Source organism: Oryza glaberrima, chromosome 1 (assembly GCF_000147395.1).
Source record: "Oryza glaberrima chromosome 1, OglaRS2, whole genome shotgun sequence".
Taxonomy (NCBI): Eukaryota; Viridiplantae; Streptophyta; class Magnoliopsida; order Poales; family Poaceae; genus Oryza; species Oryza glaberrima.
This window is the reverse complement of record NC_068326.1, coordinates 20767977-20781521: the sequence shown is the minus strand read 5'-3', so window position 1 is coordinate 20781521 and position 13545 is coordinate 20767977. Positions and strand designations below refer to the sequence as shown.

Here is a 13545-nt window from a genome sequence, read left to right as displayed (position 1 = left end):
CTTTTTGGGCTTTTTATGGGCCCACAGTTCTGGGCCTCCCAGGGCTTGTATAGGTTTCTGTTCGGCAGCAATAACAAATTAACAAGCTGCAGCTGTTGTGGCTGCTGCACCACGAATTCACTGCAAGCTGCAGCAGTTCACAAATTCTTCTCCTTCTATCTTCTTTTTTTTTTTCAAATTCCTTTTGTGATCTTTCGGACGACGTAAAAAAACGAGGGGCTGACTTGGGATGAATAGCCTTTCACGTAATACTCTCCATCTAAACAAAACAAACAGTATAGGAGTACAATACACCATTTTTCACATGAGCATTCGACTCCATATATACTTCCCACACAGTCACTCGCTCGATCAAGCAGGGTCGTCGGCCCTGACGGTGCCGGCAAGCAGGAACGCCTTGAAGGTGACCTTGCGGACCAGCGACGCGCCACCCCACTCTTCCTCCAGCCGCCTCACCACGCGCTCGTCCAGCAGGTCCACGCCCCGCTGCCTCGCCGTCGCCACCGCCGACCACGACCTCAGCATTCGGACGAGGCCCGGGAACGCCATCTCGTGCTCCATGTCGAAGCCCGCCGGCTCGCCCTCCTTCCCGAGGCCGACGCCGTCGAACGGGAACGGCAGGTCCCGGTACCCGTCGATCACGTACCTGCAAGAGCAGCACGTCAAGCTTTCTTTTCGCCATGGATGGTGCTTGGCTGCTTGCTTGCAAGATTGTAAAATTGCAATGTGTGCTGTGTTCAAGTGGTAATGTACCGAGCTCTGGAGTCCCAGTAGGGCAGGGTGGTGTGGAGGAAGCGGGACATCATGTCCTCCACGGGGCTGACGCGGTAGTTGTACCCCCAGACCGCGATCACGCCGCCGGGCTTCCGCAGGAGCCGCCGCGCGGCGCCGTAGAACGCCGGGAGGTCGAACCAGTGCGCCGCCTCGGCCACCGTGATGAGGTCGACGCAGCCCTCGCCGCCGAGCGCCGCGACGAGGTCGTCGTCGTCGGCACCGGCGTCGGGGGTGTGGAGGTACCGGACCTTCGGGTGCGGCACGGCGCGCCGCAGCTGCTCCGCGCTCACGTCCGTCGCCACCACGCTGTCGTAGTGCTCCGCGACCTTGCAAACAGCAACCCGGATGGGATGCCGGTAAATGTCAACGTTAGGTAGGCACAGGCTTTGTGAAGGCATCCTAGAGAAAGCTGGAGAATTGGAGTGCTTACGCCGATGGCGGCCTGGCCATTGCCGGTGCCGACGTCCCAGGCGACGCGGTGGTGGGCGGTGAGCGACGCGAGCTTGACGAACAGGTCCTTGGGGTAGACCGGCCGCGCCGCGGCGTACTCGGCAGCCTGCCTGGTGAACAGCCCAGCCATCCGGTCTTGGATCTTCGATCTGGGACCGAGCATCTCTGCTTGGTACTCCTATTGTGATATCTGCAAAGGACCAAACACAGGTGAGGAAAAAAAAAAGCATAAACAAGATGACAACATCACCAATTCACTGTGTTGTCCACTTGATCGAAAAACAATTGTCTAAAGACGAATGGATCATGGATGATGACATGGCTGATGAAATCACTCTGGTTGTCACTGTCTCTTGCCTCTGAAGTCCTGTGATCCTGTATGAAGTCTTTGCCTCTGGAGTGTCCTGTAATGGTTAGCATTTACAAGGTGGATGGTGTTAGGTCTATGAATTAGTAGTCAAACACCTATCCAAACCTAGATGAGATAAATGGTGTTAGGTCTATGAATTAGTAGTCAAACACCTATCCAAACCTAAATGAGATAAGAAAATATAGAGATTTATATTCAACCGCACCTGTAAATGTCAAGGCAGAGACTTCAGGTAAGTTTGCACTATGGATGGCATCTCACCAGATGACAGAATAGGTTTGCATACAATAATCATGAAGCCCTTGAAGACAATTTCATCCTATGACCATTGCCAACCACCAAGATGATCAGTTGATGCCCTCCACCATGCTGCTGGCATAGTGACATCGATGTTGCAGCAGCCACCCACCCAAAAGCTGGATACTAACACAGGTTTCATCAGAAACAGTAAGACATTAACTCTATATGATCGGCGGTAACTGGCTGTTAAAAGATATAATCACGCTGAAAAAAGCGACTTGCAATTATCAATTTCACCTGTAAAATAAAATACTGATGGGACACAAAGTTCATGGCAACACCCACTATATGCTCAGCAGTCACCAATGCATGAGTAAAGTCCACACTCCACAGGATAAACAGGGAAACTCTCAAAAATGACATACAGACTAACAGGCGTGGAGGGTCTTAGTTACAGCAAACGAGATGAAAAAAAAAAGGAATTCAGATCACACACATCTGAGAGCATAAAATAATAATAAGAAAAGCTGGCTGGTTAGCCACCAAAATTGATTTATTTGATCTGTGTCCATTTCATGTAGATGAACTGTGCAACAGTGTAACACAGCTCCAATTGAGGGTTTATAGCAATTTCAACAACAAAATGGTACATCTTAAATGCTGCATCTACACATGCAGCAGACAAAAACACCCAACCCAACTAGCAGAACGCCAGAACTAATCAGACGCCGCTTTAGTATCTCCCAATTCATTTCTGCTTTCCAACGCTGAGACCCGCTGATTTAGGGATTCATAGTGCTTTTCAGAAGTTTCCTTGATGTCCTCCACCTGCAAGTATATCAAAGCTTAGCTATTGTTCAAATGCTTTCTGTTTGTTCAGATAAAAAAGAGTAGATTATACTTTGCACTCGGTAGAGTTATCTTGTTTCACTTTGCACTATGTTCAATGTATAATTTCACTATACAGCATACACCAAAAGTATATTGAAGTAAGTTTCACTTTACACTAGATTGTAGCATATAATTGAAGGAAAATATTGTAAAATATGAGTGAAACTTATAAAGTTTAAACCATGTTTCATGAAGTTTCATTCAGATTTTATGAAATTTCATGATTTTTTTTTACAGGTTTGATGATGTATCTTTTTAAGTGAAACTTATTTCAATACACCCGGGTGTAAAGTGAAAGTATGTGCTAAACTTGGTGCAAAGTGAAACATGATGTGTTCTATCTAGTGCAGAATGCAATTTACTCTAAAAATGTGTTCTGCTAAAGTACCCATATATCGTTCAAAGTCCAATTCCTCACAAGCAGCAACATAGTTATAAAGGAACAGATAGTGAATTCATCGTATGAATGCGACATTATGAACAATGGAACTAGAAACATCAACAGAAGCAGGACCATCCCCCCAGAATAAAGTCCACAAACCATGACCAATTTGTTAGGCTGCCAGCTGCGTATGGTACAGGGTTAGGAGATGGATTAGATCTTTAATATGGCAGGTGCCAATGGCTTAAGAAGGGACAGTTTAATCCAAAAAGCTTCCTAAACCGCTTAACATAGGAATAAAGTTATCCACCACTTGTTCTACTGCTAATCCAATTAACCGACCAATTTAGCCAAACAACAGTGTGTTAATTAGGTTAGTTGCCAAACACAAAAATCTAGGTTAAACGAAACCAGCTGAGTTAAGGTTAGCTAACATAGTTATTTTAACACCTAATGAACCACAACCAAGAGCAAACACAGAAGTCAAGGTTCAGTTGCCATTGCCAAACTAAAGTAGAGCCTTGTCATGAGTTCCCTCTGTGGAGCTAACCCTTGTTACAATTCATAGCACCCCACACGATAAGTTTTTTCAATTAACAGATCCAATGCACCAACTCATATAATGGTTTGAGCAACATATATGGTGTTACAATCAGAAATCAGATTATGCAAACATTAGCATAGTAAAATGTTATGTTCCACATAATAGTGCACTGAATTGCTTGCACCAACTGTACCCCATACGGAATCATTGTTGTTGATGAAATTTAGAAAACATAATGCCTGGCTAAGTAGTGAAACAATATCACAATAACAACAACATTATAAAAGAACAAGTGTACACTATATAGCTTAGCTACATTGCAATATAAAGAACATAGACCATAACCTAACATAAATTGTACAGTAAATGTGAAATCTTCAGAGCAAAATGCGGATATCTCACTTGTTCCAAAAGAAGGGAACGAAAATCTATTGGATATTACTCTTCCAAGGCGCCAACTACGGATACTAACATGAAACTATGATAATCCATCCATTACATTCCATAGCAACTTTTTTATGATCTCCCTCAAATTAACTTCCTCAGAAGCCTACACAATTTCCTCTAGCTCGTGGATATAGTCATACAAAATTACAGACAAATCATGGCACAAACCCTCACCATTTTACCATGCTCGCAATTCGTTCATCCCGATTATTGAGTACCAGTAAAAGTGTCGCATTTTGGTCAAGGGCTACGGGAGAAGAAGCACAAGAAAACCTAATTGTTACTACCATTTACCAAACCTACCACAACTGGCACTACCAGATCGCCGTTCGTGGCCATGCCATCGGCAAACCTAACCGGAGTCGTGGAATCGAAATGGGGATCGATTAACTCGCTAGCGGCTAGAGGAGGTGCGACATCGGATCGGCCCCTCACCTGGCGGGCGATGGCGGCGCGCGCGAGGAGGTGGTCCTTGTAGATGAAGAAGAACCCCGCCGCCGACGCCGTCGCCGTGCCGACCAGGAACGACGACAGCCGCACCCTCCACAGGTACCCCATCCCCCTCCCCTCCCCTCCCCCCTCTTCTCTCTCTCCTCGCCGCCTTTGCTCGCCGGAGACGGAGACGGAGACGACGCGCAGACGCCCACGGATTGAGGAGATTCGCCTCCGCCTCCTCCTTCCCTTTGATGGGTCTGGGCTTCAAGCCGATCCTGATGGGCCGCAGAAAATCCGGCCCAGCTTTGTGCTGACACTGACATGCGGGGCCCGGACCCACATGTCAGCGAGTGATGGGGACGTGTTTGGGAATTTTTTGGATGAAAATGATATTATTATTAATTATTAATAATAATCGGATAAAGTAACCTCCTCGACGCCGCGACGGCCGCTCACCACTGGCGAAGATGCCGCCGGCGATGGCGGTGGCGGCGGCGCCACGCAGTCTCCTCTTCCCCGTCTCGCCTTCACCCTCGCAGCCGCGGCGTGTGCGAGCCTTGGCAAGGGCTGGACGGAGCCAGAGGCGGCATGCGGCGCTGGCGAGGCCCGCTCGCCGCCACCTCGACGACGCGATGTCCGCCGGGTTCGTCCGCAGCCTCAACGCCCCGCCTGACGAGGACGGCGCGGGATCCGGCGGGAGGTACGACCCCAGGCCGGGGGACTTCGCCGTCGGGGTGGTGGTCTCCGGCACCGAGGCCCGCCTCGACGTCGCCGTGGGCGCCGACCGCCTCGCCACGCTCCTCGCCAAGGAGCTCCTCCCGCTCTACCGCGCCGACCTCCCGGCCTTCGCTGAGGCGGCTCCGCCTCGGCCGGGGAGCGTGGGTGTCGTGGCGAGCCCCGCCGCGGGCGAGGGGGACCGGAAGCCGGGGGAGCGCGGCGGGGGCAGGACGCTGGTGCCGCCCGGCACGGTGGTGTTCGCGGAGGTGCTCGGCCGCACGCTGAGCGGCCGGCCGCTGCTGTCGGCGAGGCGACTCTTCCGCCGCCTCGCATGGCACCGCGCCAGGCAGGTTGAGTCATCGTCACTGTACCCCTTCTTCCATTCGACATTGCTGTTGCTGAGTTCAAATCTCCGCAGCATACATGTACACGGCTCTGGGAAATTATTGGGGATTGCAAACTGATGCGGTAATTTGTATGTTTTGTCAGGCAGGTTATGCAGCTTGACGAGCCAATTGAGGTCAAAATATACGAGTGGAACACCGGGGGCCTCCTCACAAGAATTGAGGCAAGGACGGGATGCCTTTGTTGCTGACTTGCTCTCTCTAATCTTCAAGAGACGTGGTGTTTTCGTTTGAACAAACTAACTTTTATATCGACTTCATTTTTCAGGGGCTGAGAGCATTCCTTCCTAAGTTTGAGCTCATGGACAGGATAAATACGTTCACAGACTTGAAAAACAAAGTAAATGAACTTACGACGGTTTACTGCTCGTCATTGTGCAAAATGTTATTACCTTCTAATGCTTTGTTACTATGCATTACTCATACATGAAGTGCTGCATGCCTGCATGGTGTATTAAGTTAAACTCACACATCTTAGTTTGTCTGGGTTGAAGTAACCGATTGCTTGTTCTCGCAGGTTGGTTGCAGCATGCGTGTGTGCATTACAAGGCTTAATGAAGAAACTAATGACCTGATAATTAGTGAAAAGAAAGCATGGGTTAGTGCCCTGGCATATTATCTATATGTTTTGTTTGTAACTGTACAGATATAAATCTGTATTTTTTTTGTTATAAGTACTAGGGTACTACATATTAGAAATTAGGTACGATCTAATATGGTGGCACAAATTAAATCTTGAGTATAGAAAGTACCTGGTGTGCTTCACTACTCCATTGCCCTTGACCAATTGAAACTCTGCCTGGTGCCATTGTTCTGTCACCAATTATCATGTCCAATCAATTTCGTAAGATTTCATTTTCAATGCTGAAATCAGTTCCACGTGCTCTGAACTTTCATGCCCCCTGAAACATTGATTAGTTTTCCTGTTATATGTATTGCATAAATGAATACAGCAAGGTTGTTTCCTTCTTATTGCAAATGCTACTAGCATAGTCAGAGATATAGCAACAAGATACTTGGATATATACCAATATATTCAATTCTTGATCATCAGGAAATGACATATCTTAAAGAAGGAACTCTTCTTCAAGGGATCGTTCACAAGATTTTTCCGTATGGTGCTCAGGTTAGAATAGCTGGGACAAACAGAAGGTATGCATGGGGCCTTCACAATGCAGTTTGTGTAGCCCTTTTTATATTTGATGCATCATTTATTCGATGGACTATAATAAGAAAAATCATCTTCTTTTATTTTGCTAAAATGGTACGGAAAGAAAATAATATTGTATTCAATTACTCATATGCAGTGGATTGTTGCATATTTCAAATATTAGTCGAGGGCGTGTCTTGTCAGTAAGTGACATCCTAAAGATAGATGAGGAGGTAAAAGTTCTGGTGGTCAAGTCAAATGTTCCAGATAAAATCGCGCTTAGGTAATCACTGACTTACTTTGTATTGGATCTATTCTGTTGTCAGTTAACATAAAAATTGTTCTGATTGTCCCAGTTTACTGAATACTCTGTTACATTGAGGTTTCTTTTTCATCAGTTATGGTAGAATACTGAATTGAAGTTTGATTTTGCTACAACAGCATATCTGACCTCGAAAGTACACCTGGTCTATTCCTTTCAGAAAAAGCGGTAAGATATTGATTTGAAGTTTGATCTTGTTCTATACTCAATATCTTCTATAACAAATTTTACCTCGTATTTGCATTTCTCAGTACCTTTTTGTCTTGTGCTGTTTTCAGAGAGTGTTCTCAGAAGCTGAGGAAATGGCAGAGAGGTACCGGGAGCAGCTTCCAGCTGACTCTAAGAACGCTAAATTAGATGCTGACCTTCCAGGAGGAACAATTCCATTTGATGATGAAGCTACATTATACGCAAACTGGAAATGGTTTAAATTTTTGGAAGATGGCAAACTAGATGCTGTAACAACAGAACACAATGGCAGCTGATGCAGCTTTCAGGGATTACATGTTGTGGGAACAATTTGGTTGCTGGCTTGCTGCTGAAGAAAAATAGCATATATAAGCAGCTTAGCATGAAGCATATGAAGTTGAACCTTCATTGGATGACCTGGAGAAATAACGGTTCTTGGTGAGAGCACAGCACTTTCCAAAGCAAAGAACCAGCATTAACGGTTCTACGAGTAGCAACATGCAGCTCCATCTGGCAACTGCATCAACAAAAGAAGCAGCAACAAAATTTCTTTGTCGGCTTATGCCGTACTCCTATCAGCAAAGAGGAACTTCTTTGTGAGCCTGTCGTTCCTTGGAAAATTTTGATGCGCTGTGGACCGAAAATGACACATTTTGTGAATGTTTAATCCATTAGTCCAAGTAGCTCCGTGGAGAAAACATCACATTTGATACCATCCACTATTTGTACAACTTGAGTTCACTTGTATTTACTATTTCAATGGAAACAAGCAACTCAACTACCTGAACGTGCAGCAGTAGTCTCTGAATCTTTGTTCAGATTTGTTATTCAGTTCCAGAAGATCAGTTTTGCTGATTTTAGGCCTTTTAACTGTGTGACCCTTTTCTCTTCAATCTTTGCTCATTTTTACTCCGGTAACAGTTGGAGCTGAGTGAGTATTTTTACTTTTAGTACTAGTATATTTTTGGAGTGTTTTATTTTGTTAATACTGCGTATTTGCCTTTAGGTTCCTTTATATATGAGCACCATAGGAATTTATGATACTAGTACTATACTAGGGGTATCTCTAAAACAATAACATTCTGAGATAACTATAGATAGATACTCGTTCAGGTTTGTCTTTAGAAGTTGGATTTTTGAAAGACAAGTACATGCAATCCTTTACGGTTTTGTTTTGCACAGAGATTGATTTATAGAAACAGGTAGGAGTAAAATGTTTGTATTTTTTTTTCCCTCTGCAAAACAGCTACTACTACTAGTATAGGAATACAATGGTGTAGAAGTATTCGGAACTAGTATACGGGAAATACTACTACTACAGCTCAACGTAGGAGTACTTGCATCTGCTAGAGCCAATTGCTCTGTCAGGACTCAGGAACCCAGGCTGTCAGAGACCGGAGTAAAAGTCTGGCCGTCGTTTAAAACCCTAGATTGATCGCTCTCTAGTTCCATCAGTCAGATGAAGCAGGACGAAGACAGAGCACTGTGAGATTGGGGAATGTTCCCATGGATTGCTTGCTGCCGTGATCCGACTCGCTCCCAGGATTTTCTGCACCATCTTGCCAAAACGAAGAAATGGGTAAAACTTTTATACTACTGTACTCATATTTCTTTTGTTATTAACGGTTTACTAGTAAAAGATAAGACTACAAAATAAACGACCATGGAAAAGGTACTAAGACCAACCACAGTCTATAATCATACATAATTAACTTTTAAATTTTAAATTACAGTTGCCGCTTATAAAGACATACTCTCTCCATCAAAAAACAATCTAGCATTGAATGAGATATTAGGTTTATTTAGTTTGATACCAATTTATTATTCTATCAAAATTTTAGTAACTTCAATAGTAGCAAGTGCATGTTTGATTTGCTACCAAATTTTACCCTCCATAGTTTAAATTGAATACTACCCAGTTTAGTAGTGTTAAAATTTACCAACGTTTTAGTACCACTAAGATTTTGGTAGGGCAAAAATTGGCTCTAAACCAAACATGCCTATTTTCTAGTACAAGAAATCTAGACGTGTACTATAAAACATCTCACTTAATTCTAGATTAGTTTTATTTGTGGGATAGAAAGAATAAAGGATAACCTGAAAATCTATGGAGAAAATGAACGAAGTAAGCAAAATTTATATAAATAAAATTTTTATATTGATATGCTTAGTAAGTTAACAGGTACGGAGTAGTGAAACTTAAAATAAACTACTAGTATAAGGCATTACCAATGTATAGCGCAAAGTGGTCCATATAGATAGGATCTACATAAATAGTTTTTACCTATAGCAATCTCTACAATTTATATAGATACAAAGTATCATTAGGAGAAGAGAGAGGAGTAAAGATAGATAATACTCCCTCCGTTTCGAAATGTTTGACACCGTTGACTTTTTAGCACATGTTTGACCGTTCGTCTTATTTAAAAACTTTTGTGAAATATGTAAAACTATATGCCTACATAAAAATATATTTAACAATGAATTAAATGATAGAAAAAGAATTAATAATTACTTAAATTTTTTGAATAAGACGAGCGGTCAAACATGTGGTAAAAAGTCAACGGCGTCAAACATTTCAAAACGGATGGAGTATAATTTATTCCATATGGGTAGTCCATATGCATATGTGTATCTTTTATTATCTTTTCTATATGGACTAGTTGCATAATGATAATAGGTGGCTGAATAGAATATTCTATTGCTTATGGGCTACTTTTACACCGATCACAATTTTTTTAAAAAATATACTACTATGGTTGTGTTTAGATTTCAACTTTTTTTATTCAAACTTTCAACTTTTCCATCACATCGAATATTTGAACACATGTATAGAGCATCAAATGTGGATAAAAAGACAAACTAATTGCACAATCCGATTGCAAATCGCGAGACGAATCTTTTGAGCTTAATTATGTCATACCCACATGTGCTAATGACGGATTAATTAGGCTCAAAAGATTCATCTCGCAGTTTACAGTTGGAATCTGTAATTTATTTTGTTATTAGTCTACGTTTAATACTTTAAATATTTAAATATGTGTTCGTATACGTAAAAAAAATTGCGGCGAGCAACTAAACACGGCCTATAACTTAAAGTTAAATTTTGAAGGCGACTGACAATGGAGCTGACAAATCTTTGGTACTTAGGATGGGATCTTTGCTTTAAGCCCCAGCCAAATTGGTGGATCATCCTGACGTCGTTCTTCTCGATCCAGGTGCGTTTGGATCTCGCAGATCCACCGGCAGGATGCAGCCATGGCCATGGCCAAGGAATGGAACCCCAGCTGACTCGCAGTAGAACAGCGGCCACCAGGGAGGCAGGTGGAGCTACGACCACGCTAGCTAAGCTAGGAGCCTGACGACGCCACGCCGGAGAAGAAGAAGATCTCGCTTGCATCTGCAACCCCCCAGGTCGGCAGAATTGCAGGCTAGCCTGACCTACTCATGCAATCAAATCATCCTTTTATTATTATTATTATCCAGCGATTTACTACGACTCCATCTACTGCTCTGCATCTGCTCATCTATCCATCGTTCAGTTCATCAGGGTGTCGAGTTCCAACGCAGCAGCCAAGCCATGCATCCATCCATGCTTGCACAGTGGCATGTAGTACAGATGTACTACTCCTCCTGTTGAAGAGACAAGCACAGAGGAGAGCAAAATTTTTCGATGCTTCCCAAAGCAAATCTAATGATTACGCCTTTGGCTTCCTCTTGTCCGATCTAGATCTCGATCTCTTCCACGCGCACATACTAGCAGCACAAGTATAGCTCTGCCTGTAGCTGCAACAGGCAGGATTCAATGCGAAAAGATCGCGCCACAGTTGCATGCATATACTGTACGAGCAAGCTGCAAGCAGTGTACTACTCCAGTAGCGTATTGTTGTACAGCGAGCACGGTCATTTTTCTTCTGTCTTCTGATGGTTGCTTCTCTGCCGGGCGATTGTTCAGACATTTCTTCAGTCGAGCAAACGGATTGATCTTTGTTCGTCTGTTTAGTTCACGTTAAAATGAGAAGTTTGATTGAAACTGGAACGATGTGAGGAAAAAATTAAAAATTTATGTGTAGAAAAGTTTTGATGTGATGGAAAAGTTAAAAGTTTAAAGAAAAAGTTAGGAACTAAGCCTCAGTGTCAAGAGAAGTGCTCCACTAATGTCTTTTTCTTTAGCATTTGGAGTACCTTTGCATTGCTTTGGTATACTACTTCCTCCATCTAAAAAATATTAACTTAGTATAGAATGTGCAAATTCATTATTCTAAAATATATCACACTCATGCTAAAATAACTTGATTTTACACCCACCCATGATATAAAACAAATTAACAAATTAATGCAAATCGTCCACCACTTTATTTAGTATAATTGTATTTATCCACATTTTTACAAACTTTAATACAATAATTGCTTAAATAATATGGTGCATATTTGTTTATTCTTTTTTAGACAGAGAAAGTATAGTACCACCTTCATGCTAAAATAACTTCGTTTTTCATCCATTCCATGATATAAAACAAATAAACAAATTAATGCAATCGTCCACCACTTTATTTAGTCTCATCGTATCTATCCACATTTTTACAAACTTTAATACAATGATTGCTAAAGTTAAAATTGTTTTGGGATAAATAATATGGTGAAAGATAAAATTATTTAATGACGGAGTATGCTTTTAGACATAATAGCACTCTTTAAGGGACATAATGAGTAGAAAATACAGTACTAGTACTATGGCCCTGTTCGTTTGCTAAGCTTTTCAAAACTCAATTAGTATATGATTAATTAAATATTACTAATATAAATTTAAAAAAAATACTTTTTTTTATTTTTGAAAGAAACATTTATATAAAAAGTTTTTTAAAACACACATCATTTAAAAGTTTGAGCGTGATAAAAAACCAAAAAAAATATAATTTGGCCTGAAGAAAAGAACTAGTCATAAAATATAAAGAGATGTTCAGATTATAGACAAAATAAACCTTACCAAATATCAAAATTTGGTAATTTGACAATATTGCCAAAATTTTGACATGATTTCTTATGTGTTTACCAAAGTTTAGAAAAAAATAAATGATACACATATTTAACAACTCTATAAAAAATAGTATGACTTAAAATGACATCAAAATCTGAATAGACCCAAACAAAACATTCAGGCATTATAGCCGGTGTGGGCTGTCTCCGATCAACCATACCCCACACCGGACGTTACAACGAATTGGGGTACAGTTTACTGTTCGGCGTGTCCCCAGTACTCCTATGCCACATCGATCGAAAGCGAAGAAGAAAGAAAGAAAGAGAAAGAAAGATAAAAAAAAAAACAGAGAGATGAGACAAGAAAAACAACACAGAGCGTGATGGAAAAAAGACGAGGAAGCGAGGAGGAAGATACACACAGCAGCAACGCTGTATTGCAGCACTAGCAACAGTGCAGCGACAACACCAACAACGACGAGCAGTACATCAGTCAATTCACCGAAAAGAGAAAGAAAAGAGAGAGAGAGAAAGAAAGGCAGAGGGGACGAGGGGGCAAGCTGATTTCGCGATGTCGGAGCAGAGCATGGAGTACTCGTACTCCCCCTCCTCATTACTACATGTGTTTTAGCAGGTTTTCTGGAAGCTATAATTTTTCTCAGAATTAAAAGTTATCTAAAATAATTTAGCTTTTCATCCCTATTCTAAATGACTAAATCTACATAGGTTGTGTTTAGTTCACACTAAAGTTTAGAAGTTTGGTTAAAATGTGTGTATGAAAGTATTGATGTGATCGAAAGTTGAAAGTTTCGAAAAACTTTAGAACTAAACAGGGCCATAGGGAGAGTTTAGTAAACCGGCTGCAACTAGGGATGGCAATTGTGCCCGTTTGCCCATTTACCCGTGGGTAAAAACCCTATTAGGATTGGGTTTGTTCTCTATTTTATACCCATGGGTATTTTATTGGGTTAAAAGCTATGTCCGATGGGTAAATGGGCATGGGTATGGATAATCACTACCCATGCCCGCTTTGCCCGTTTACCCGCGAAATCTAACTTATATGTAGGCTAGAAGCAAAATCCACTAGAATACATAAGCCACGTTCTTTGTTTTCTACGGTTTCCCTTTTATTTCCCTTATTATCTCTCCCTCTTACTCTATCGCCGTCAGAGGAGAGACACCACACCGAGGCAGAGAATATTTGATGTTTTAAGTTCGATATCGAACTTAGAAGCTTGTAGACTTTTTGTTCC

At 42.2% G+C, this 13545-nt stretch overlaps 3 protein-coding genes across 4 annotated transcripts; 1 reads left to right on the top strand and 2 right to left on the bottom strand.

The window, feature by feature from the left end:
- Positions 1 to 54: 54 nt before the first annotated feature.
- On the bottom strand, positions 55 to 1993 carry LOC127763499 (uncharacterized). The gene is made up of 5 exons (XM_052288227.1): positions 1800 to 1993; positions 1543 to 1628; positions 1205 to 1414; positions 754 to 1100; positions 55 to 646 (listed from the first exon to the last, which is right to left on the bottom strand). The coding sequence occupies exons 3-5, from the start codon at positions 1385 to 1387 to the stop codon at positions 352 to 354; spliced, it is 825 nt and encodes a 274-aa protein (XP_052144187.1). The 5' UTR covers positions 1388 to 1414; positions 1543 to 1628; positions 1800 to 1993; the 3' UTR covers positions 55 to 351.
- Positions 1994 to 2346: 353 nt separating this feature from the next.
- Positions 2347 to 4752, bottom strand: LOC127763509 (uncharacterized). The gene is made up of 2 exons (XM_052288238.1): positions 4534 to 4752; positions 2347 to 2662 (listed from the first exon to the last, which is right to left on the bottom strand). The coding sequence occupies exons 1-2, from the start codon at positions 4654 to 4656 to the stop codon at positions 2552 to 2554; spliced, it is 234 nt and encodes a 77-aa protein (XP_052144198.1). The 5' UTR covers positions 4657 to 4752; the 3' UTR covers positions 2347 to 2551.
- A 123-nt stretch (positions 4753 to 4875) lies between these two features.
- LOC127763481 (protein PIGMENT DEFECTIVE 338, chloroplastic-like) lies at positions 4876 to 8133 on the top strand. 2 transcript variants are annotated; one of them, XR_008015722.1, is made up of 8 exons: positions 4876 to 5600; positions 5744 to 5818; positions 5923 to 5994; positions 6172 to 6252; positions 6709 to 6806; positions 6962 to 7087; positions 7203 to 7294; positions 7405 to 7423. XR_008015722.1 is itself a non-coding variant. In XM_052288198.1 (8 exons), the coding sequence occupies exons 1-8, from the start codon at positions 5001 to 5003 to the stop codon at positions 7609 to 7611; spliced, it is 1308 nt and encodes a 435-aa protein (XP_052144158.1). In that variant the 5' UTR covers positions 4876 to 5000; the 3' UTR covers positions 7612 to 8133. The 2 variants fall into 2 exon arrangements, 1 of the variants encoding a protein (XP_052144158.1); XM_052288198.1 differs by having other exon boundaries at positions 7246 to 7294; positions 7405 to 8133.
- Positions 8134 to 13545: the final 5412 nt, after the last annotated feature.